We start from the raw sequence: 25608 nt of genomic DNA on the forward strand, positions 1-25608 counted from the left end.
TGCAGTATTAATGTAAGCTACAAACCAGCAAGCTGTTAAGTAGACCTGCAGCCCCGCAGCTCCCAGGTACACAAGGACTCCAGAACAACCTTGTCTAAACTTATGAACAAAAACCTTCACTGAAATCCTCTATTGTAGGTAGTAGTTCTTTCATGTCTGACTCCAGATGTGTCTTTCGGTATCTGCAGCTTTACGACAGCTCTTGATTAGAGCAAGGTGGTTAATAGTCATGTGTTGAATTGCAGAATATATAGTTTTTAAAATAAAGCCAAAAAGAACACCTGGGGATGAGAGAAAAAACATCTAAGGCCTTGAGGTTGCCTCCACTGCAAGGAAGATATAAAACAGACCCTGCGTTGCACCAGCACAGAGCAAACAGAGCAAACCCACACCGGGCAGCCAGGCCTCAGGGCTGCATTCCCGCCACTGCGCAACCTGAGGCTGAGGTGGTGAGGGCAGCATGGCGGCGGGGGGCAGTCGTGGGGACCCCTTGGCTGTAGAGCCACTGCCTGAGCCCCAGCCGGAGGTGTCCCCAGCTGAGGGGCACTGGGGGGACCAGGAGCAAATGGCAGAGGTGGGCTGGGAAGGGGAAGCAGGGCTGCTGGGAGGAAGGGAGCGCTGGCAGAGTGCTGGTGCACTCTGAAAAGCTCAGCACCAATGCTTGGGGCAGGTGGGCTTTTTGGTGACTTAGTTCACACAGACTTGTAGTGGGCACTCAGGTGACTGGAGAAAGGCTTTCTCAGAGTGTCTCGTACAACTCGTGGTGGTCATGGCTAAACAGCACGGCCCTAAGGCCTTTGGCACTGCCTCTCCATGTGCCAGAATCACTGAAACACAAAGTTTTTTGAAAGACTTGAGAGAGACTTTTGAGATTTAAAAATAAATATTACTTTGCTTGAGAGAAACTGGGAAAAATAAACAAAAGATAACAACCCAGCCCTTTCTCTCCAGGAAATAAGAATCAAATCCACCGGCCTTCCTTTCTCCACCAGGCAGTGACCAAATCTCGAGCAGCTGCAGCCCGGTGCCAGAGCAGGACATGGCCTCTCCATACGGAGCTCTGCTGCTGCATCGTGCTCCACTGCATGGGAGTGGCTGCCCCAAGGGTTTCCTAAACTTTGCTCTGTTTGCTTACAGATTCAATTTAAAATTCTAAGAGGGCACAGTGATACTGTGAGTTCCTGCCATTTTTGCTGTGAAGACTCAAAAATACTTTCATGCTCTTACGACAGAACAGTGAAGCTCTGGGTATGTTGTGAACACAACAACAAATTTTAAAAATATCTGTTTTGGTAATGTCTTAATATGATTTGACTACTGATAGGTGAAATAATTTTGTAAAGAATCTGAAGTCGTCTCCTCACAGAGGAAGGTGGCAGAGTACAAATAAGCAAGGAGTGAAAGGTTGGTCAGTGTGATGGATCTTTGCAGTATCAGTCTTCATCTGTATTGTTGCAGTACACGGGAGCCCAACAATGGACCTCTGAAGCAGAACAAAAAGTCCTGGCACCAGTGCCTGGACCAGGCTGGTGTGGAGGCATACTCATGAAACACAAGACATCACTTGGGTGGACAGTACTGATGAGAATGGCTGTCAGTGATTTGAATGCAACGTTCACAATTGACTTTTGGAATACAGAGAAATAAGTTTTCATTTGTACTTTTAGATTAGATAAAACATGTGAGGCACATACATAAGGCTAACCTTATTTCACAAGCTTTGTTTTGCTTTGATTTTGTGGTGCTGTGTATTTTTTCACAAAAAAAGCACTTCTCAATCAACCTCCTCTGGATTTATTCAAGGATGTTGCCAAAGGATTTCCTGTTCAAATTTTTGAAGAACACACAGCCCCAGTTTCTGAATGCAACTTGAGTCCTGATGATAGAAGGTGACTATTTTCTATCACAATTTATTTTTAAAAGAGAGACAATGTGATTTTCAAGTTTAAATGTGATTGCACGTGGAAAACATTAGACAAATTTGGAACGGATCAGTTACTTTTGCAGTTGTTCCAACGTTTTTCTAGTTCATCAAAGTGAAACTTCTTTTGCTTCGTTTTCTGTTCATTATTCCCTTGTCTTCGTCTGGCAGCCTGTTCACTGCCAGACTCCTTCATCTCCAGTTGATTTCACCTACAGTTTGTGCAGCAGAGCTTAAATCTTTTGGCTTTCATTTGGTGGACTGAAGGAAAAGTCCAAGTCATGACCATTTCAGGACAAAGGAATTCCTGCTTGTGAGCTATTTGTGGCTGGAAGTCTATGGTTTATGTTCTGAAGGGAGCCTGTAAACAGGTATTGCATAGAAGAACAACACTAAAGCCAAGGTGCAGGGGTTCATCTGTCAGTGAGATTTATATGGTCATAAAAGTTCTGTATTGTTTATTAATAATCTATATTCTTTCCATTAAGCCTGTAATGTCAATTTAAGAAGAAATGCATCTTATCTACTGTCAATCTCTGGGTATAATAATTAAAACAACTGCAGCATGCATTAACATTTGGTTGAGTAGGTCATACGTTGCCACCAGGGGTATTATTTCCGCTATGTTTTATCAGTAATTTGTAGTTTAAATCAATTTTTATCGAATTGAAGAGTTGTCTAATCTCTTTTTGATCACGGGATTGTATTTGTGCCATTCTGCCTGCTGTCTCCCAACCAAAAATGCCACCAGTTCATTATTTTCTTCTTACTCTTGTGCTAAGTGCTTCCATTTAGGAGCAGAGATCATGCAAGTGAAGGAAATGTACGCATAATGAAAAATATTGAAGGTTTGAGAATTTATTTTTAGTTTGCATGGAGCTTCCTGGGCAAAATCTGCGAAAGTGACATTTTCTGAACTTGATAAAAAATTGAGAAAGCCACAATGGGACTAAAAACATTTGCCCTATACTGTAATATTCCACGTAAATGCTATTTTTTAGATATTTGGAAATATTCTAATAAAACAATGTGAGGGCAAACTTGGTGACCTCCTCATTCATGGAAACCTGCTGCTTGTCATCAGTTAGCTTTGTTGTGTAATGTGGGTTTGTGTTTATGCAGAGCAGTGTCTGAAAATTGCATACATGACATTTTTATTGTTAGTTTATATCTGAAATATAAATAATTACATATTTTAAACTGCAAAAGGCAATTTTTTGCTGCAGTGTTTACAAATCTTTTTTTAAATTAATGAGTGTGAGGATGTCAGATCATTGTCAGAATTAAAAGTTAGCATTTATTTTCAAATATCTTCTCTTAAGTGAGAACACTGAGTGCTGTTTTCATGGTCATTTTTAGGGTGGTAACATCATCCTATGATAACACTGTCAAGACTTGGGATATGGAAACAGGAAAAGTGCTTGTATGTATCCTTTTGAGTGCATCTTCAAGAAGATGTAACTGTAAAATTCAGATGCATTCCGTAGTTATTGGCAAATAGGAAAAAAACCAAAAGCCTTCTTTGTTTGCACAATGCACTACAGTCAGGGTAGGCAGGCTTGATTTTTAGTCTAGGTTTTAATCTGATTAATTGTTTGATCACATTAAGTCCCTTGATGATGAAGACGTCTCAGTTATTTCAGATAAAAATGGCTGTAATAGTAATAATCTGTCTCAGAAGATATGTTAGACTGATTGAATTAACATTTTAGGATTTGAACGGGGTATCCTTGTCTAATTTTAAACTTACTGCTATTTTAAAAATAGAATTGGATATAAATACTTCTATCACCTTTCACCAAAATAAAGTGATACCAAACTCCTTTCTTCTGAGCCTACTTAGAGATTAAAGCAAGTGCTGTTAAAGACTCTTATCTTTAACTCTGAAGCATGAAACCATTTCTTTTCTTTTTAGTGGACAGTAGAACATGAAGGCATCGTAACTTCATGTAATATTTCCCATGATGGCAAATATGTGGTATTTGCCTCAGATAAAGGCAATGCCATATCTGTTTTTGATGCAGTAAGTGCAACAGAGGTGGCATGTGTCCAAGGTAAGATTTACGACTTTTAAATTTTGTTGATTCAGTTCTTGATTTCTTTTATTTCTTAATAATAATCATAATGAACTCAGTTCAGATGCCCTTCCTTGATAAATGCCTGTGTTTTGCAGATAGACTGGTGCATAGCTGCTGTGGGCAGTTCTGCCTTTCAGACCGGTGCACTGAGATGGAGAGCTAATGATTCAAAGCTGGGAAGCAGCTTTACAATAGTTCCTCTTGGTGTGTTTTCCATAGGTCATCACAGGAGTACAATCACAAGATGCTGTTTTGACCCTGATAACCAGAGAGTGACTTCAGTATCATACGATAAGACTATAAAGCTGTGGGATATGGTAGCTCGATCCACCTCAATTACAATTAAAAAGTAAGAAATAATACTATAGTTAATTATGCATGGTATTGTTTGCATCCTTGACAATTATCAGTGAGAATTATGGTCAGATTTGTACTGGAGAAAATGAACTGTAATTGTTGAACTAAATTAAGTTATATGTAAGCAAATGATATATGTGGACTGCATGAATGAAAATTTCCACTCAAGCTTCCTGCTGTAAATAATTGAAAAGTTGCATTTTGGCAGCATTTTTGTTAGTTTTTAGAGCTTCTAGGTTCTTTTATATACATTGGAAGAAGCATACACAATATAGTGCTGAAGTATAAACTTATTGGTATAATTCCTACTAATTAGGAAGAATTTATAATCACTGACAAGTGAGAAGATAAAATATTATGTAGAATAAAGAAGTTTTTTAAAACATTATATAGTGAAGGAGAAGTAACATAGTGGTCATTTTGAATTTTAATCATTTTTCCTGTATAATTGTAGGCTATCTTTGGCTTCCCTCTTTGGCTTTTTTTCATCTCTCATTATCTCATTATCTATGTTGTTAATGGCAGTATGAGACAGGAGTGGATCCAGGACAGATGCTCTGGACCCCAGCTCAGTATGTACCTATATTTTCACAGTGAACCAATTGTGGTCACTCTGAGTTCAGGTACAGTTTTTCCAGGTGATTTCTTGCTGCAAAAGTAATGCCTCCTATTTAATTCCATGGGAACTGTAACAAAAGAGCACAAGAACACTCATTATTTAAAATCTTGTATATATTTTTAAATAAATATATAATTTTTCAGCTCCAAAATGCTATTTTGCAGCATAAGCACCATCATCAGATGTGAATTTTCACCAGAGATGAACAAGAGCCTGCACCAGTGGAGGTGACCCACTGTCACTGTTACCACTGCTGGGATGCACCATCCACTGCATCACTGTGCTCACACCCACTGTTGGGTCTCCACCAATGTTGAGCAAGTGCCAATGAATGCCAATGGGTGCCATTTTTTTCACATGGAGGAATTCAATCACAGCCTCTGCTTTATGTGCATTTCCATGTCAGATGCCATTTTGTCACTGTCCCTCTGCTGCCATCTGTCACACAGCAACGATATTGGTGGGAAGATTCAATCTCTACTGCCATACCACCAATATCTACGACTGATGCTGTGGGCTGACACCATAAAAGGTATTACTTTTGGAGAATGTCATGCCCAGTACCAGCAACTAGTGAAGTCCTACAGCTCCCTGTGCTAAACCCTTACATCTCTCGCTGAAATAAGTATTACATTTAAAAATTAGGTTGATGTCGGGCATTGTTATCATTTTAAAGAATAAATTATACAATAGATATCAAGTGTGCTATTAAAATAGCAATAGCTTTTAATAAACTCAACAAATTTAGCTTTGAATTATAACAGCAGTAAACAGAGAGTGCCTTTAAACAGTAATAAAATGGTCTGATGAGGAATTAGGAATTAGTTTTGATGGGAAATTCAATCTGGAGCATTGTAATAATATTTCTTTTAAATCACAGTGATGACAGCCTTGTTTCCTGTAAGAGAAGCTCGTGATCCCTCCCCTGGTGCAGACTGCACGAAGCCCCAGAGTTCTCAGCCTGTTCCAGAGCTTCCAGATTCCTTTTATAGACTTTAATATAAATTGATTCATCTCTTTCCTCTGAGTATTAGAATGCAAATTCACATTTTTGGGACTTTTTTGGTAACTTGCTTTTAAAGAAGTGTGGCTTTTCTGTAGCTGCAAAGCAATGTCATTGCTCACTCACTGCTTGGGGTAATTCTGGCCAATGGCTCACCCTGCAAGGGACCCAAACCCGTGCAGGCTGCAGGGCTGTGAGTAGCTCCAGGGGTTTACAGAACTATCCATACAGTTAACATTCAGGATGTGTTTATGTGCTCTACTGGATGGAGAGTGCTCAGTACCGCAGGAGGCTCTCTGTGAGTTTGATTAATGCTTACAAAACCTCACTGTTGGGGTGTTTTCATGTTTCAGGGGACACAGCAATGCTATTTCAGATTGTTGCTTTACATCTGATGGTCGTTACTTGTGCACAGCATCCTGGGACAAGAGCTTAAAAATATGGGATGTAAAGACAGGAGAATTTCGGAGTCGTGGACCTGTTACCTTGAACCAGGGACATGAGGGTTCTGTTAGTTCCTGTTGCTTTAGCCAAGATGGTGAGTTATCTTGATACCAGCACGTAGTGTAACTCAGTATCTGTGTATGTGACATAACAGGTGAGCCACAAGTGACCACTCCAATCATGTAAGTAATTTGTCATTTCCAAGATAGCATATTTAATTACAAGAAAATGATCTCAAATGTAAATTGATGTTGATGACCAAATCACAGACTTGCAGCCCCTCTACAGGCATGAAATTTGTATTATTGCAAACTGCCATTGTACTGGAACAGATTCTCTTCACTGGAATGGGCTGATATGAGTTTCTCTATGTATTGGTCTAATTAGCTGTTCCCTTTTGTAGCTTCACTTCTTCACTACTATTACTATATTTACTATTACTGCTTACTGTTACATTACTATTATGCAAACTTGTGCTTATTATTTATAAAACCAAGAACGTTAGCAACAAATAGCCAAAAGGAACTTCTAGCATCTTGTCAAAGCATGACTAATAGCTCATTATTTACATGTTATTAACCAAGTCTGACACAGTGCTGGAAGGAGTCTCTTATTAGTCTGTGTGTCAAAGCAAATATTCAGTAAATATTCTGATTTCATATTTCAGCATCACTTGTAGTGTCTGGTGGATATGACAACGCTGTAACCATATGGGAAACATATGCAGGATATAAGAAGTTAAGCTTAAAGGTACTGCGGTTTTATTTGGTCAGTAGTTTGATGAGAAGCTGTAAACTGTGTGCTCCTTTAATAGCATTGTATTTGTTACCCAATATCCTTGTCCATCCTTTCTGATACAGGCAGGAATACATACTGAATTTGTGTGATGTAATTTGTTAGAGCAATATATTCTTACACAATTAGTTACAAAGATACTACCTCTATCGGGTCGGTTATAAACACAAGACTCCAGCTAACTATGGGATATGATTCAATGGCATGAATTAAAACTGTTCATGACTTTATGTGCGGATTTTGCAAATGTTAATTTTACAGAAATCAGGCAATTATGTCAGAATACAGATTTGCAACCTTGCTGCTTTTCCTGTCCTCTGCAAATCTGATTTCAATTGACTTTTTCTTTTTTCTTTTTTTTTTTTTTTCTGAATTACTGCATGCAGTACTGAAGGCTTAGCTAAAACATTCATGAAAAAGCCCACCTGGAATATGACAGAAAATACAGCTTTCCTCCAAAGCCTTTTGAGCTTAAAAATAACTTTCCACTGTCATCTGCATTCAAGATAGTATCTTTATCTGGGGGATATCTGTGCCTCATGCTGGTTACCTTACATGTAGACTTACATACCCTCCTGAGTTGGAAATGTACAGGTTAAACCTTTTGAACAACAGCAGCAAAATGCAATTACTGCAAATATCCCAGTTCACAGCAACTGCTGTAAGTAACTCAGTTTCCCATTAAACGCAAAGGCATCTGTTTAAATGTTAATGTCTTTGTAACTATGGAGAATTCCTGTTCCTTGGTGCTCATAACTAAATTTAAAAACATTTTAAAGATTCTGCTGTAAAAAAAACTACTTAAGTTTTATATATGCATGTTTAGCTTTTTCTTTGCGCGTGGAAAATATACAATTGTTTGTCTTTTATAATTGATTTATTGAATGTGGTGTTGATCATAAAAATGACACCATATCTGCCTAAACCTTAGGGATTTTATCTGTTGATTCCATTTATGTTTATATAACCTATGTCACTGGAGTAAGCATATCATTTTAGACTTCAATCTGTTCTTATGCCAGCTCAGTGCTGTTCACTGGAAGTCAGCAGTGCTGCTGTTGTCAGAAGGAGGGTATCTGATACAGCTGCTAGACCTGCTCTGCTTTCAGCATTGAGTTCCCTGCCTTCAAGTGGGGGGAAGCTGCTGTCTGTTCCCAGACTTCTTCCCTCTGTTATTGCATGCTAAGCAGCCTCTTTTTATTTATTTGTTTGTTTATTTATTTACTAAAGTAATGAGTGTTAGGAATCAGCTCTTTCTCTTTACAGTTCTTTAATAAACTGTTTAAAAAGTAGAAAAAAAGTCTTTCAGTGGAGCTTACCTTCATGGTAACTGACAGATGCACTGCCCCCGGCTGCTGCTGCCAGTGGGCTGCCTCCCAGGGCTTGTAACAGCAACTGCTTCCAGGTATATGTGAGAAAACAGGAGCTTTCTAACAATGTCTTTTCCTGGCTGACCATGAGGAGTCTGGATAACAAGTTTCCTTTTGCATTTCAAAATGAGTGCATAGTATAGACAGTAGTTTTTATTATTAGAAAAGTAATTATGTGCTTTTTTTTTTTCTTGGCTTAAAGTTAGATTTTGCTTTTCTGTAGGGCCACTGGGACTGGGTGACAGATGTTGCAATTAGTGAAAACAAGAAGTGGATTCTTTCAGCCTCAAAGGTGATCACCACTTTCCTGATGTGATTTCAAGAGCTAAATTACAAATGGATGTGAAGATTTCATCCCTTTGCGTCAGGTTTTGTTTAACAACATTTAACAATAATACAATTGCTCACAAAACTTCTGTGTTCTAATCGGCATCTACATCAAGTAATTATAGAAAATCTTAAAAAGCATTTGATGACTATGTTTATTTTTTGTTATCTTAAAACGTCCATGCAGTTTTAAGATTGCTGCAGGTTGTTTCCAAACATACGATTCTTAAACGTGAGAGAGGTGATTCTTAAAGGTGAGAGGTTTTAGCACTCTCCTGTTGTGAGACTTATCTGAAGAAATGAGAGCTCATCTTGGAAATTATGTAAATCAGTGTTTTGGTGATACACAGACACATCAACATGATTGCTTCTGTTTCTCAGGATTCTACTTTGAGACTGTGGAATATTGAAAGGATGGATCACATACCTTCAGTGATAGAAAGTAGAAAAGAAAAAGGCTCAAAAATTGCTCAGGTCATATCATTTTATTTTCTAACCACACTTCATTCTTTATTCAGAAACAAAATCTGAATTTTAAAGGAAAGCTTGAGTTTTGCTAGCTGAAAGCACTAATGGATTGTTCATTCTTTGTGAAGATCTGCACATCTTTTTGGGGGAGTAGAATGTAGTAGTAATAATTCTCTTTTAAAATTGGTTGTAATGAGGACACCAATTCACATGCAAAGGTGCATCAAACAGTAAAATATGCCATTAACTTTTCTGTAAATATTTTCTATTGAATTTGAAATTAATGCTGTATAGAGTCTAATAGAAATGGAGTAAACTTCATGTGTGTGGCTGAACTACCATTTTTATTGTATTTATACCAGTGTGAAGAATGTGAAAGACCTTTCTTAAGCCTGCAGCATGGTGGCTTTGAAGTGATATCCAAGTGTGTATTCTGTCGTCTGTCTTCTCCAGCAAGAAATATTTTGCCATTACCACCTTCCATCCCTCCTGATCTTTAAATTCATCTGACCGTTTTTGGATGTTAACATATGTAAGTATAAATGGAATGTCTGTACACCTTCATGTACTGCACATATAAAGCTGAATGTTTAATCTTGTGCTGCTACAGTATTCTATATCAAGAATGATAAATTACGCTGCTGAGCAGGGTCTCTTGTGACAGGACAAGGGCAAATGGCTTCAAACTAAGAGAGGAGAGATTTAGACTGGATATAAGGAAGAAAGATTATGATAAGGGTGGTGAAGCACTAGAACAGTTTGCCCAGAGTGGTGGTGAGTGCCCCATCCCTGCATACACCCAGGCTCTGAGCACCTGATGGTGTACCTGTTCACTGCAGGGGAGTTGGACCAGATGGCCTTTAAGGGTCCCTTCCAACTCAGACAGTTCTGTGATTCTACGCTTCGCTACTGCCCTGAGCAGCTGTGCCTTGTCTCCGAAAGACTGAAACTGCCCAGCAGTTGAAGTCTATATAGTATGGTACTAGAGAACAAACTTATTTACCTGCCTGTTGGTAAGTTTTAAACAATTTTTAATGAATACAATAGTTCCAAGCTCAGTTTATTAATGAATATATGTGAATTATAAATTATTGTCAAGTTTCCTTCTATTTCTTAGATAAACAATTCTTCTTTACTATGGAACATACAGAATCTTTGCTTTCAGAGAGCATCAGAAGGATTTTTGTAAGTAAAATGATGCATCAGACCATGAACTTGTTCTCCCTCTTGCTGCCATACTCCTACAAAACTGCTGTGCAATAACTTCCAGCCATGAGAAAAAGCTGTAGTTCATGTCTGACACAGTTTAGTACAAGTTCTGTCTGATAAGGGTCCATCCAGCAAGGAGCAACCTAGGGGTTGTATCTATTTAGTGTATGTGCAAATATCAATTAATAAAATATTTAGTGTTTCAAAATGTCTGGAAGCCTTGTTCCTAAAAAAACGGTATTTTCAGCCTTTTCAACATTTATTTCCAAGAGGTACTTAAAAGAGGGAGGATAGCTGAACCAGGAATGCAGTTCAACGCTGGACCAGAGGTACGTTTCGGTAGCCGATTGCTCCCCGCGGCCGCACGCCGGCGGTCAGGAGCCGGGTCGCTGCTGGCCCGATGTATTGGGCCCGCGAAGCACAAAGCGCTATCGCCCGGCGCCGTGGCTTAGTTGGTTAAAGCGCCTGTCTAGTAAACAGGAGATCCTGGGTTCGAATCCCAGCGGTGCCTGCGCGGTAGAATTCTACCTTTTGCGCGCGGCCGCCGTTTTACCGCAGCTCGGAGCGCGGGAAGGGCGGGTGGGGCTGAGGGGAGCGGGCTGCGCCGCGGCTGTGTGTGGTGCGACGGGCGGCAGTGAGGAGCAAAACGGTCGGTGTGCGTGAAATGACGTGCGTGCACGCACGCGATACGCCCGGCATTGCTCCTGCTGCCCGGTTTCTCTTTCGGGTCACGGCAGCTGCCTGTGGATCTGCTGGTTGGTCACCCAGATTCCTGGGGAACCGCAGCGAGGATTTTTTTCGTTCTTACAGAGCCAGTTCCTCTCAGATGTCTTTGCCTCCTGTCTCGTTATCCGCTCACTCACTGCTCAGTTTTATTCCCGTCATGTGACTGCAGGCCAGGTGTCCAACATGAGGCATGTGCCACCCCTGTGCCCAGGCCTCCCCACCTGCCCTCATTCCCTTTTTCAGTTTTATTTTTGGTTTTTCTGAGGGCAGGCTGCGTGGGAGCCCCGTGTTCTCCCTCAGGCCACTGCTGAGGTGACAGAACTTTCCGAGACATCTCTGAAAGTCAAAGGCCAGCCCCCCAAATTGGGCAGGTGAATTAGGTTCAGCGCCGTCATTCCAAATGTACAACAAAGGCAATCCGTCCTCACATTTGAGCTCAGGAGGCTCTAAACCCGCTAGCACAGCACATCCCAGCCCAGCAGCTGTAACCTCAGGCAGATTTTGGCCCACACAGAAGCTGATGGGAGTAAATGTAGTCACTGGCACGTTTGGAGCACAGAGTTGTTGCTGGGATGGAGCTTCTGCTGCCCCAAGAGCAAAGTATGGGCCCAGCATCCCGGATCAGCACCTGGCTTGGCAGCTATCTGCAGGAGCCCTCCTTGGAGCAGTATTTGCTGTGCAGTCTGTCACACTGATTCTGGGCTACTGACAAAATGAAGTTGAGTATGCTGAGTATCATTTAGAGTATAATTATTTTCTTATGCAAATTGAAGACCAAAGGTACATCTAGCCCCATGGTTTTTCTGTAGCTGTAGCCCACAGTGTATGTTTAGGGCAGAACATAAGCACAGGGCAAACGTGCAGTGATATTTTGCCAGAACGCTCTGCCAGCCTCCAGTGATTTCCAGCCTGGGGTCTTGAGCTCTCACATACAGATGTGATCAAATTTAATTTTTCATTTCTCCACGTCTGTGGGTAGGAAGAAGTGAAGTGACTCCTGCAGGCAGATGTGCATATTGGAGACATCTATATCATAGGGACAGTTGCCTAAAGAAGGGAAATATTAAAGGCAGTCAAATGTTTAGTGGCTGTTTATTGTAGCGGTGACTGTAGGCTTAGGGGAAGATACTTTGCAGTTTGTCTGCAAGGGCTGACGTTGCTGCCTGCACATTATTCACAAAGATTTGAGTGAAAAAATTTGATGAAAACGTTGAGTGAAACCACATCGCCTGTTAACCCCAGTTTGCAAGACTGCCCTTTCCTATTCCTTGACATGCTGCTTTGCAAAGTGTTGTGCTTTGACAGGCATGCACCGTGACAGTGTCATGCCTACATAATGTGATGTGATGCATGTGTCATGAAAGGATCTGCCAGAGTGTAAATCATCAGCCTGAACTTTGGGGTTGGGGGGGAACTGTTTGGGATACTGCAGTCTGTGTAGTAGAAAGAAAAGACATTCTCTGGTTACTACTTTGTTGGGATGAATTTTTCTTCATTTATAACTAATTTGCAGAAATGATATGTGTTGCTTGTAGGACTGTGGTAAGATTTTTCATTGTCAGCTTTTACAAGGTAAGCAGTGGCATTAAGTGTCCTATTGAGAAGGGAGAGGCTTGCCTCCCACCACCCAGCACATCAGCTCCTCACCTGCATTCATTCTGCCATTGATGTTCACAGTTCAGATCTTTATAGAGGTGAAACTGGTCTGGAACAGTAGGAATGGATATCCCACAGAGCATCACTTAAATGACAGAAAACACAACAGAGGGCAGTAGTGCAATTTAGATTCTTGCCATTTAGGACCTGTGCTGTTGTTCCATTCTCCAGTAACCCAGCTTGTAATTATTTACAGCTGAATAGAAAAAAAATATTTACATTTTTGAAAGCCTGTTTGTATTTCAGTTGGGAGTGAAAACCAAGGCTCTTCAAGGAAGGAGACAGATTAGCTAGAAAATAACGAGTTGTGTGCCCAACTCCTGCAAAATGGAGCCAACAGGCTGCAATCCAGGGAAATGTCTTTTATTCCTTATTGCAACAAGTCTTTTCTTTCCTTCAAGCAACCGTAGCTAGCCTAAGATCCTTAGAACCTATAAAGTTATTATTAATTTTAGTGAGGTAATCAAGAATTGATCTCACTGACATCAATGGCACTGACTGCTGCAGTCAGGTTTTCATTCAATAGATGATAACAAAGAATCTGATTCATAATAAAGGGAGGAAAAGATGAGTCAACCCAAGCTATGTGAGTAGAGTTTTTCTTGTGTTATTAACAGCGCACTGGCATCAAAACAAGGTCTGTCCTTATCTGCTGTAGTATTTGTGCTTTTTTTTTACTTACATATGACTGAACACAATTAACCTTCATGTGATTCCTGCTAAAGCACGTGCTGAGCTCTCGTTATTGTCAGTGGAAACTACTGAGCACTGAGTTTTTCTGAAAATCTCTTGATAATATTTTAACACAGGTATTTGAGAATTCTCATTTGAATAACATTTGTTATGACATAACTGTTGGTTTGGTATTGTTTCTGGGTGACTTTTTAAACAAATGTTTTTTTTTCTTATACATGCTATATACATAAAAACGCTGCTCTTTTTCTCCTGTGGTAGCAAAATTTAATGGTTGAAGGTATGGTAACAGCAAATACAGCCTCTTGTACCTGTAATTTCATTTGATGCTTCTCCTTGAATAAACTTGCTAGAACATCATAGCCTAGAAACAATGAATTATAGTTTCTCTAATTATCGATTTCAGTTAATGTAGGTTTTTGTGGAAAAAAAAGGTCTTATATGAACGAATCTATTAAATTTTGGTTCTGATTTTTGACAAATTATGACTACATATCCTGTCTTCCTGTTAGAACATTTGCTGTCAGTAACATCACAATCTCCAAACCAAACTGAAGTCAGTTCTGTTTGGCCAGCCCTAAGAGGCTGTTTTTTTCAGTACTACACCTTCTTTTTGTTGTGCATTTTCCCCTTAATTAACATTTTAATTTGCATTTTCATGCAGAACAGAATTAATCACCAAAATAAACATGTTTTCTTCTTTGAAACGGGCTATGCTCTTTCACTGAGTGCTTCTCGTGGTCATTTGCTTTGTCTTTATATAATAGCTATGCTTTATCTTAACTGAGCAGCATATCCATAACCCGTTATTTCCAAAACTTTTAAGCAGCCAAAATCCAGTTTTTTACAGTGTTATCTGTATTACTTGCATTCTAAAATTATTGCTTTTTTTTCTTAATAGAATGTAATTTAAAGTGTAGGAACTATGTGTCCTTAACCACAATAACTGCAAGTGCATGTGTGATGAAGGCTGGGATTCTGCAGTCTGTACAGCTGCCATTACCACATGACATCCTTTTCTTTAGGCTGAGGAAACATATCCCAGGTATTTGTAGCAAATTCCTTGTGGCCATGGCCAAAATCTGCCTCTGTTCTAGGATGGCGAGAGGAGAGTGACCTTTATGTGCACATTCCATGTTCTTTCCAAAGGCCAAGTGCTGTTCCTTCTGGCAGTCTGTCTGACTGCGCTCTGTGGGAATGTAACTGGGAAGATTAGGGGAGAATGAATGAATTAGTGACTGCAAAGGCAAATGTGGAATGAGCAGAGCCAAGAGCTACCGTGAGTTAGTGCATCCCTTTAAACAGTGCTAGTAAGACCCATACCGTTATAAGCTGATGCAGTGGTCCAAATTCAGTTCAGTAATAAAAACATGAGGAGGATTTAGTCATTTCTTTTAATACCAGCTTGTTGAATCTCTGATTCAATCATTTCCAAATGATTTCACATAAACTGATTACACGGTTGCTGCTGGTTTCTGTATTTCAGCAACTTTGAACATGGGGCCCTCAGGAGAGCTAAAAAATAGATTTGGGGCTGTCTTGGCACCAGTGGCTTTAGGCCTGCCTGACACTGATCAAAGCTAATTTGCCTGCAGAGCCCTCGGCTGGTACTGTGCAATCTGAAATCTATCCAAGCCTTTACTCTGTCTCTGTTCTCCCCTGTGAAGAACTTGAGGAAGAACATTCACTAATGGCTGCTGGAGTGACAGAGCTTTGAAGAAAAGAGCATACTTCATTCAGTAAATACAAGTATTCTTGAAATTAAATGACATTGCGGTTATTTATGTTGAGATTGTGAATGCTTGTGCATCAAGATTTGTGTTTCACTAATGCTATTTGCATTACCTTTTTGTCCCCTGAACTCTGGGCATTACAGAATACCTATGGAGCCCTTCTGTACTGGAATGCATTGAGTAAATTGCCCGCAGATCCATCTAGAATTGTGCTGAGCTAAATGTAGGCACTGCAGTGAGTAATTGTAATTGTTTCCAACTGGGATTGCTGTACTTTCAGTAAATCTATAGACATGAGATGAAATATTTAAAATCCCTTGGCAGTTAAATATTTGCCAGTGGGCCTCACTTTGGAGAAATGGGAAAGCTCTGTGATTCATGCCTCCATGTTGTTACAGTCAATGGGCACTGCTTTGCCATTCCATTCGGTGAATGTAGGGTTGAGGACAAATGGGCTAATCACAGAGCACCAAAGTTCTTTGCAGTAAGGGAAACGAGAAGAACTGAATTCACAATTGCTACACCTCCGGCTGCGTAAATGGATCGATGCCATATTGTGAAATGAAATAATGTTATTAAATACAGGCTCTTTGGATTACTATTTCTTTAGCAGAACACCATTTTATGGGCATAAATAGTACTTTGTATAGTTAGAGTAGAAGAGCATTGTTTAAGTAAGATAAATAAACAATTATTGTAATTAATTTCACTTTTGACAATTGACAAATTACTGTAACAGAATAATATAAGTGCATAGGTTTGTTTTCCTGACTTGCTTGGTATTTATATGTGAGCTGCTATATTTTTGGTACAAAACAGCATAGGCATGAATGCATACAAATATTTTTGTTCATTTGTTCCAAGACGGTCTGTGAAAAATGATAGATTCCTAAAAGCTAATTACAGTGAGCTCCCAAAGCAACTGGTTGGTTGAGTTACTAACTGAAAAATCAACGCAACCTGTCTATAAATGATTCTGAAAAGCACAAATATAAATGCAAGTATAAATAAATACTGATTCTTTTATTGAAGTACTTTTTAAAACTGGTTTAATCTTCACAGTGCCTCCCCAGATGCTGGCACAGCAAAGAGTGTGTTGCCATGGGAAGAAGTGCTATAATGAGGAATATTTGAGCACTGATAGCTGTAAATGCATGTAATGCTGGATCTCTTGACAGTTTCTGTGGTATGTGTATTGCGTTACCCTGAACATCTGTACAAAGATCAAAGGATATTTCTGTTACCTACTTTTGATTTAGAATTTCTGACTCTGCAGGTTCTGTATACCTGTTTGGCTGCTTTTTGTTGTAGTGAATTCATAAGCATGTAAAATATAAATATAGAGAGACCTCTCTATATGCTTTTCTTTCATTGTTGCGTGTTGCAGTTGCTACTCTAGATACTGGTGAGTGTTTTTATAAGTTGAACTATTGTACATTTTCCAATTTTATTTCCTTATTTTTCAATAATTTAGTTGGCTTATCTATCTGGCACCTTCGTCTCCCACTCAATTAAGGGAATAACCAGAATGATTTGACAGCCACATAACTATCCTGGGAAGGGATGACATCTCTGGGCAGCAGTGCACGCAGCCATGCTACTGCTGCCCTCCAGGATAAATAAACAAATGTCAGCTCAGGGGAGCACCATTGATCCTGTGTGTGGAGTTGATGCGTATGAAAGAGGATCTTGGATGACTACCTTCAGAAAAAGGGACTTACAAGGACCAGAATCTTCTTTTATTTTTCTTGACTTTATTTCTCAGTTTCTGACAAATACTTTACTTCTTCTGGCATCATATTTCCCTACTATGTTGTACTGTAACAATGCATACAATTGTGTAGTCCAGATCTCAAGTCAGATGAAAGATTTATCAAATATCTCATGAAAGTTTTGTGAAAACAAATATCCCTGTTCTCATAAAATAGTTCTCTGAATTGCCAGATATCTTTTTGGTTTTAATTCTCTCCAAGCACATTTGTAGACTATGTGCATATGAATTTACAGAACTGCTATCTTGTTCATTCAGCTGCTTTCTTACAATGTGGTTATTACACAATTGTTGCAATGATTTTTTCCTTCACATTCTTCAGCTCATTTACCACAAGCTCTTCTTTATTCACATGCCTTGGTCAGAATGTACAACTGGCAGCCTTAGCTGTGCTGTGCGTAATAAGTCACAGTTAAAAGCTATATTGGGTTATTTGATTCTTTTTATGCAAAAGAAAATCCGACTTCCCATGCTTTTATGCTTCATTGAAGGGTGAAGCAACTTTGATTCTTCTGGAAATCTGACATTTAGTTTTGCTCCATGGTTTATTCCTATTCTCTGCTCTTTGTTTTCTCAGCCCTTTGTAATGTGGTCTGAATTAGCATGTTGATTTGTCGTCATGTTATTCATTTTTATATTAGTCATTATACAATGAGTTCACTTGCACACTTCAGACAGCTTTAATGTGTTTGAGGTTTTGTACGCAGCCTAATATTGAAAATTAGCCTAGGCAACAAGGAATAGAGACGAAATTGTCACACCTTCAGGGCAGGTATGATTTCCTATCTGTGTCTACCAACCCCCTATCCCTGACCACATGCTTTCAGTTTTTATTTGGGACACTGAGTGTTTATACTGTACTTCTTGCTCCTGCAGCTGACGGTTACATCACTAAGGTGCCAGAGAGAAGCATTCATTTATTCACAGCAATACAGCAAATATTCCAGAGTGATTTCTATGAGCATACCTCATGACTTGTAGCTGTGGAATCAATACATCGTGCATCTCCTTAACTGTAAGTACTGGCACACAGTCTGCAGAATGATCTCACATTCACACCTAAGTGCTGGTATTTTTGTCTCCTTAAGCTTTAAAATTGCTTTTACTTTTAGCAAAATTAGCTGACAGACTATTGTCCTGATAAGCCAGTATAGCGACATCCTCATATCGCTGTTAATATATTATATGTACTATGAATCTGGGTGTATTATCCCTGTGAAAAATGGAGAGAACTTTCTAGGTGAGTTCATGCGTTCCTTAACATCCTTTCTCGTTCTTTCTGTGGAACTGCCTCACTGATGCACAGCTCCAAATTTGCCGTGTTACCCATCTATGCATGTTAAGAAGAGCTTTGCAATCATTTGGGAAATAAGCTGTAATTTGCTCTTTTATGAACCCAAAAATCACTGTGCTATGAATATGTATTGAGAAATTATAAACAAATGTGAAAGAACTGTTAGTAATAATGACTTTAGATGCTTCCAAGGACATGCTTGTAGTATAAAATCTTTAAGACTCTTTAAACTATGTGGGGTGTTACAGTGAATAAGAAATGCACTTCATGCAGCATGGGTCTAGCAGAACATTACACACAGAAACATGCCACTAGAACTGTAGAAAATATAACTGCAGTAGACAAATAAAGGAAAAGGAGCAATGAATCACTATTAGGTACAATCTCTGGGAAAGCTAGAACACAAGTATTTTCCCTAAGATGAAGCTTAGCATCTAAGGAAGTATTTGGGTCAAGCTTCCATGAAAAAGAACAGCCACAGTAGTTAATTTTTAGGCATCAGAAATACAAAGTACTCTTTGGAAACAAAACAAAACAGCAGACAATATTATTTAGTTATCAGTAAGGCATGAAGAATGTGGTTCTTAGTTTGTTGAGCTTTTCCTGCTGGGCTGGTAGTTGAAAACAAGTAAAATGGCAGTCTGTAGTAAGCATAGAGGGCAGCATGGAGCATTGTTCAGTTCAGCTGACAGTGAATTTGCTGCAGTGCTCAGAGTGCAGTTCGGTGATTTCCCCCGGCACTCACAGGTGGCGTGGTAGAGCACCAGCTCTTAGTCCTTGCTGCTCCTCTCCTCACCTGTCGGCCTGCTGAGCTTCGTGCTCTGTCTGACGGTACCAGTCCTGGATCTTGGCGCAAGTTTCCCAGTCACAGGAAGGGACGGAAGACAGCTCTAAATATTACCAGTGTTTCCAACCAGTGGATAGTGTTACACCAGAGGGCACTTCGTGATGGGGAAGTTGCTCTGCAGCCTCATCACCTGAGTTGTGTTGTTTTCAGTCCTCCTTCACCCAGTACAGAAGTCAGGGGCTGAACTCATTTAAAGGTGCCTCTTCAGTTCTAATTTTGTTTTGCTTTTCCACATATGCTTTATTTTACATATGACTGATTGCATGCAACACCTTTTTCAAATGTCTACTCTTTTTTAATCATTATTTAAATGGAATTGGGGACTGCCAGCACTGCTTAGTAACCTCATATGGCTATTTTCATCTACTCTGAAAACAACATACATACAAAGCCATGAAAGTATTTGTACTTTTGCTAGAAGGTGGTTATAATGCACATTTGCTGTGTTCATCCCGTGACTTAGAGTTTTCACGTTTCCGATTCCAAGCTGTTTGATCTCCCACTTAAATTCTAAAATAAGTTTATAGTAACTTATGCAGCCAGTGCATGTTTGGCTAAGAATGTATTGATAGTTTGGGACACTGTGACATTTTCTTCTGTAGGAAGTAGGTAAAATAAATATAACTTTAGGTTTGGCAGGGTTTTATGTAGACGACTGATAACAGAAATCATAAAAACCATGACAAGGTTTTACTGATCCTACCATTTCCCTGAATTGTGAAGAGAAATCTGAAAACATTTGTACATCTGAAATGTGATTCAGCTGTATCTTGGCATTGCTCTTTTATCATTTACAAGCAGAAGAAACTTGCTTCTGAGTTATTTCAGCCCTCATTCACCAAAGATTTTGTACGTCGAGAATAGTAAATCCTTTAATGACTCTAGCTGCCACAGAGTAAGCCCTATCACAACTACAGCATAAAAAGGATTTATTATAAACTAAATTAAATTGTCCAAACTCTGTTCATCAATAGATATGAAGGAACAGCCAGAAGAAAGAAATCAATTTAGCATCTTAGTTGTTCAGTGGATTTACCATTGGTGTGTAGTGCTTTTCCAGTACATGATAAGAACTAGCATCACTGCAGCCTGAATCAATCCATATATAGTTATTAAATGGTAAGTCACCAAGGGGGTAGGAGGTATGGTGTTGAAACAGCCTTTTTCTGTGGAGTCATGAGTGAAATAAATTTGGAGGAACTGATGCTGCTAAGCTGCACAACAGCTGTGCAGTGGGACTGGGAAACAGCTGAAGGATCCAGGAGCTGGGACTGCAGTGTGCTGCAGGCATCACCACATCTGGTTGGCAGGTGACAGCCTACTACCTTGTGAAACAATGGACATAATTGCTGGCACGAAGCAGTGCCATGAGATTACACATTTGAAACTGAATCATGATGAAAATATTTAAAGGCAAAAATAAGAGAGAAATGAAACAGTGCTGCTTTTGGCCTGGCTTTCTCTATTGTTCAGAATGACATGCTGTGCAGTGGAACTTATTTGTAAAGTGCAGTTTAACAATTTTGATAAAAACCTCTGATAAGCTTCCTTATTTCCGCTTATCCTTAAAAAAAGATTAGAAATGAAGACAATTCTGATCCTCTTTTATGATTATTCTCTATGATTCAAAACTCTGATCTCAATAACACCATTCAATAATCAGGAGTCCTAATTTACATACTTAATGGAGCAGGTTATGTGGACCTTTCCGTTTTGTTAAGAGTAAGTTATAAATATAAAAAATGAAAATGCAATTAATGCTGCCTTGATAGTAGTTACAAAGGATGGCCCTTTCAAGAGAAAATTATTCTATTTTTCAAGCAAAAGTGTAATTGCTACTCGTATCAAGCAAACCTGATTATAAATACAAGCTTTTATTGAACATCACAGTGTCACAGAGGAGTATCACAGCTTTGCATTTTCTTTGGAAAAACCTGTACATTGGAGACCTTATTATAGTATTTTTCCATCAAATACCTGGATTCACTTTCCTGTCATACCAAGTTGCTTATATATATTCCTGTCACATTTAATAAAACAGATGTGAATTACAATGGTTTTCTTCAGCTCTTCATAGAATACATGCATAACAAATTCCTAAGGAAGAGTAAGGAAAGCAGCTCCCTCTGAAGTTTAGTAATGATCTATGATAGATCAAGACAAGAGTAGTGTTAAGGTCAGTGCAAAAGCACCCTTGAGAATTTTCTTCCCTTTCAGGGAGAGTGTTGTTGTCACTAAATGTAAACCTTATTAAATCCAGCCAGAAAGTACTGTGTGGTGGTGCAATATGAACTCTTTTAAAAAGTAAAGCCAGCAGTAAACTATGTGAGATTGAAACAAATTATGTATGTCACTGAACTTAATACTTTCTAGCTGACTTTTCTTTAATGCCAGATTTCAAAAGAGAACAGAGATGATGAAAACATACAGGATTTCAGGCTTCCTTATCTACACAACTCTGTACATGCTGCCTCTCCTTTGGAACTGAGTTATGGTACAGAAGAGATAAATACAACAAACTTGTGGAACAGGTAATACTGCGGTCATAGTTTAAAGAAATCTCAACCAAATTAATGTAATTCAAGGGTTGTTTATAAAAGAAGCATAAATGTTTATGAACTACAAAAATCAGATGCAGATGGAAGTGACATGAAATATGTAATAAAAGTGCATGTAGTCAGTCTGGGACAGATTACTCACATGAACAGGATAAGATCTCAAGTTCCTTTGACGTTTTTAGTACCAATATCAATGAAATCCATAATCTTTAGTCAACACTATATCATTTTAGGATGTCTTCATCTTTACTACGTATTTAAAAATATCCCTTGATTATACCTCCTAAAATGTTATCAGAACTTTGTTTTGGTGGTGTTAACAACCGGATTTTTTTATGATCCAATTCTGTTAAAAGCATTAAAATGAATGAACATGCCTATAGCTTCAGCACACAGAGTGACTTCTAGAAATGAAAGTTTCTCGCAGCCTCCTCCATATCACGTGTTCTGACAGACTTTCAGCTTGCTGTGGGTTAGCTTTGTGCAACTATTTAAGAGTAATTTTAAAATGTGATTTATAAATCATCCTGAATAAATTCTAGTGATCGCGTTTTCAAGGTGTTTGTGTGGGTCTTGTGGTGTGGTTGTGAGTTCTGTGATGACAGTAGATACGGGAGCACAGAAATATGGCATTTCACATGTACTTGTCTCATTTGTACACACATTCCTATGAAAAGAAATGTATGCAACTCAAAATTAGGACTCAGAATTTGAAGTTAGTCTTACACAAATGGCAAGAATAATTCTTAAACCGAGTGAATTTTATCTTAACAAGTTTCTGGCATGGATAAAAAAGAAGGTCCGTGTCGCTTTGCTCTCAGTCCTATGTAGCCTGCTGTTTCAGTGGCATGTGAGGATCTTATTGAAGGGAAATGAGCAATACACTTTACTTGTAATTATCATAAAAAGGGTTAATGTAGAATGTAGAGGTGACTAGATATGTTATTTTATTACAATAATAGACTTACCGAGGAAGAATTCTTTTATGACACATTCCATTATTGCTGTTTCAAACCCATAATTTGAAGATTACTGCTCAGAAACCCAGACAGAAGTGATTTTACAATCATCAGCCCATTAAAGGTTTAAGAATTGTCTGGCTAGATTAGAAAGAATTTAGTTGTGGAAAATGTTGTGTGATTTATTATGCTCCTTAAAAAGCACACAGCCATGTGCTGGTAGGGCCGGGTGAGTGGGCAGAAGGGCCACAGGTCCTCTCATGCTGCGTGCGGGGCCTTCTCACCTCCTGACAAACCTGGTTTGCATTGATCTGCTTATTATTTCTGCATCTTTAGCATAGTAGGCGTATTTGTTTTAACATTCAGTTCTCTCATCCCAAGTAGACAAGACGTGGTACTATTGATCCTCGGGCCAGTCATCCATTAGGCATCCATTAAGATCCAGAGTGATAGACAAATGTGAATTACAATTACAATAATTCCATCAAAGAGCTGCTGAGATAAAGCACAAGTCTGTAGCTCAGTGAGGATAAGGATCAGCCGAACCCCCAAGATATTGCTGCAGCCACACTTTATATTGCTGAAATAAAAAGGTCTAAAGCAATATCTCAGTGTGCTGAGAGACGGCCTTTGGTGAACTCTGGTGCTTTCAGGCATTAAGCCCTCAGCCCTCTCTTTCACCACTCTGCCAGAGTTCTTCACTATCAAATAAGAATCAGCAAAAGGGAACCTGAGTCCGTGCTTTGACTTTAATGTGCTCTCTGCAGCCAACACGATGCACTTCCCAGACTCCAGGACGGAGCTGTCACCACCAATGCCCTGAAGTAGTTTCTGTCTGGCCCAGTGATTTCCCATCCACCGCTGCCTTCCTTCTCTTCCTTATCTGCCCTTTCCCATTTTTTTCCCATGTTTCCTTTCCCATTTTTTAATTTGGCCTTTTTTTCCCTTTCTCTGGCCAAAACTTTCTGCTGAGTGGATTAATTTTAAGCACGATACGGTGCCATGAGAGAAGCTCTGTGGAGTGGTTTTATTGTAGACACGTTTGAAAGTATTTGTTTAACTGAAATATGTGTTTAAAATTGCACTCATGAGCTTACGGGCAAATGAAAACCAGAGTTCTAATTAATAATTTTAAACTGTGCAGCACCTCAGGCAAATTAAATATGCTTTTCTCTCCTCTTTTAATCACAACACCAGATGTTTAGGCTTGTGCAGCTGTTACCCTAGGTGAGGCATGAACAGCAACAAATACCTGAGATGTTCACTGACAGCACAGCTATGTCCCAGTGTCCAGCTCCCTCTCACAATGGCTATTGCTTTTTGTGTTCCTCCTCAGCCTGCTGTGCTTCCGACACACCTGCTGCCATGGCCCATGGATGCCTGCTGGGCCAGAGGCAGCCACGTACCTGCATCGGTGCTGCTGTGACCCTATGGCTCCTGCACTGCCGGAGGCTCCTTCAGGCACCACCACTTCAGGTAGGCCTTAACGTTGAACAGGCAGCCCCTAAGGATGAGTTTCGCTTAGAAACTGCATTCTTGTAGTGGGACACTGAGTACAATAATGGACGGTATTGATTGCTCTGTGATGTTGTCCATACCGATCGGTATTTAATATTGATCGGAGAGTCTCTGCTGTACGCGGTATCCCCTCTGTGGGATACCTCTGCTGTCTTTCGTGTCATCCTTACATTCTGTGGCTGTATGCCATTTTTATAAAGCACGTAGGGAAACGTCACTGTGAGTGCAGTGACCCTCCTGCAGGGCTTCGCCTGGCAGGTGACGCGGTGCCTGGCGGCAGGGCCCTCATGGGAGCGGGGCAGGGCGGGGACGGTGCTGCCGGCAAGGCGCAGACGCGCGGCCGAGCCCCGTGCTTGTGCTTTCGAGGGAGAAGCTCTTTGTGGAGCGAGGAGCTGTTAGCGAGGCACTTGGGGAACAAGGGAAGGGCAAGGAATGTTTCAGGTGGAGTTGGTACATCGCAGGAAGTCTTCACCCGAACGACGTTGTTCCATCTTTCGTTATTTTTATGTTTATCTCCTGAAGTTCTCGGCTCACTTTGTTCTATTGCTGCTCGGTGTAAACCTCCGCGGTGGCTTTGTCCCGTGGCACGGCGCAGGGCTCACAGCGCTTACCGGTGCCGCGCTGGGAGCGGCCCCGCACTGTGACCGGGGGATGCTGCCGTCCCGCCGCGGGGAGCTGCGAGCGCCGGCACGGAGCGCTCCGGAGGAGCATCCCGGGCACGGCCACTGCCGCCCCCCCGCCCCGTTTAAAAGCCGTACCGCGTTTCCCTTGGGCGAACCGCGGCGGAGGCAAATCCGGCACCGCTCTCTCACACCCCGGCTGCAGTCCCAGGGCCCCATCCTCAGGGGGAGCTCCGCCGGGCACCGCGGGGCAGCTTCCCCCGGCAGGGGGGGTCGGAGGGCCGACGCGGCGCCGGGCGCGGCCTCTCGCCGCGGGCTCTTCGCACCCGCCCGGCGGAGGGGCGCCGCGGGGCCCGGGTTCGCGATGGCCGCGCGGCGGAGCGGGCCGCGCCTGACAGGAAGCTGCCCGCCCGGCGCCGCGCGGGAGAGCCCGGCCCTCGCCTTCCCTTCCGCCGCGGGCCGCGCTCCGCCTGCCGGCGGCCCCCAGGTGTGCGCGGAGCGGGGCGGCGCTCCCTTCGTCCTCCGGCCCGAGCGCCGCGGCCGCGCGGCGGGGCTGTCACGTGGGGCGGCGGCGGCGGAGCGGCGGCGCCGCGTTCCGTTTTCCTCCACCTGCCCCGGAGCGGCGAGCGCGGGCCCGGCCAT

General features: G+C 40.8%; 1 protein-coding gene and 1 non-coding gene across 3 annotated transcripts; both read left to right on the forward strand.

Moving 5' to 3' along the window:
* Positions 1-211: 211 nt before the first annotated feature.
* Positions 212-10759, forward strand: WDR88 (WD repeat domain 88). Of its 2 annotated transcripts, XM_031615322.2 has the most exons (12): positions 212-574; positions 1138-1248; positions 1804-1889; positions 3281-3344; positions 3837-3975; positions 4219-4348; positions 6332-6516; positions 7090-7172; positions 8811-8879; positions 9296-9388; positions 9745-9914; positions 10500-10759. In XM_031615322.2, exons 1-11 carry the CDS (start codon positions 461-463, stop codon positions 9880-9882), a joined length of 1212 nt encoding a protein of 403 aa, XP_031471182.2. In that variant the 5' UTR covers positions 212-460; the 3' UTR covers positions 9883-9914; positions 10500-10759. The 2 variants fall into 2 exon arrangements, with proteins under 2 accessions (XP_031471182.2, XP_090005721.1); XM_090149595.1 differs by lacking the exon at positions 9296-9388.
* Positions 10760-11028: 269 nt separating this feature from the next.
* Positions 11029-11102, forward strand: TRNAT-AGU (transfer RNA threonine (anticodon AGU)). Its single transcript has one exon. It is a non-coding gene; the product is annotated as a tRNA-Thr (tRNA).
* The last annotated feature ends 14506 nt before the right edge of the window (positions 11103-25608 follow it).

The sequence above is a fragment of the Phasianus colchicus genome, chromosome 13, assembly GCF_987193195.1.
Source record: "Phasianus colchicus chromosome 13, bPhaCol1.hap1.1, whole genome shotgun sequence".
Lineage (NCBI taxonomy): Eukaryota > Metazoa > Chordata > Aves > Galliformes > Phasianidae > Phasianus > Phasianus colchicus.

Excerpts from the sequence above, each read along its gene's own strand:
- WDR88 (XM_031615322.2), top strand. The coding sequence starts at position 461 with ATGGCGGCGGGGGGCAGTCGTGGGGACCCCTTGGCTGTAGAGCCACTG. Across the intron at positions 6,517-7,089 it reads CTGTTGCTTTAGCCAAGATG|CATCACTTGTAGTGTCTGGT; the intron begins GTGAGTTATCTT and ends TTCATATTTCAG. Across the intron at positions 9,389-9,744 it reads AAGGCTCAAAAATTGCTCAG|TGTGAAGAATGTGAAAGACC; the intron begins GTCATATCATTT and ends TATTTATACCAG.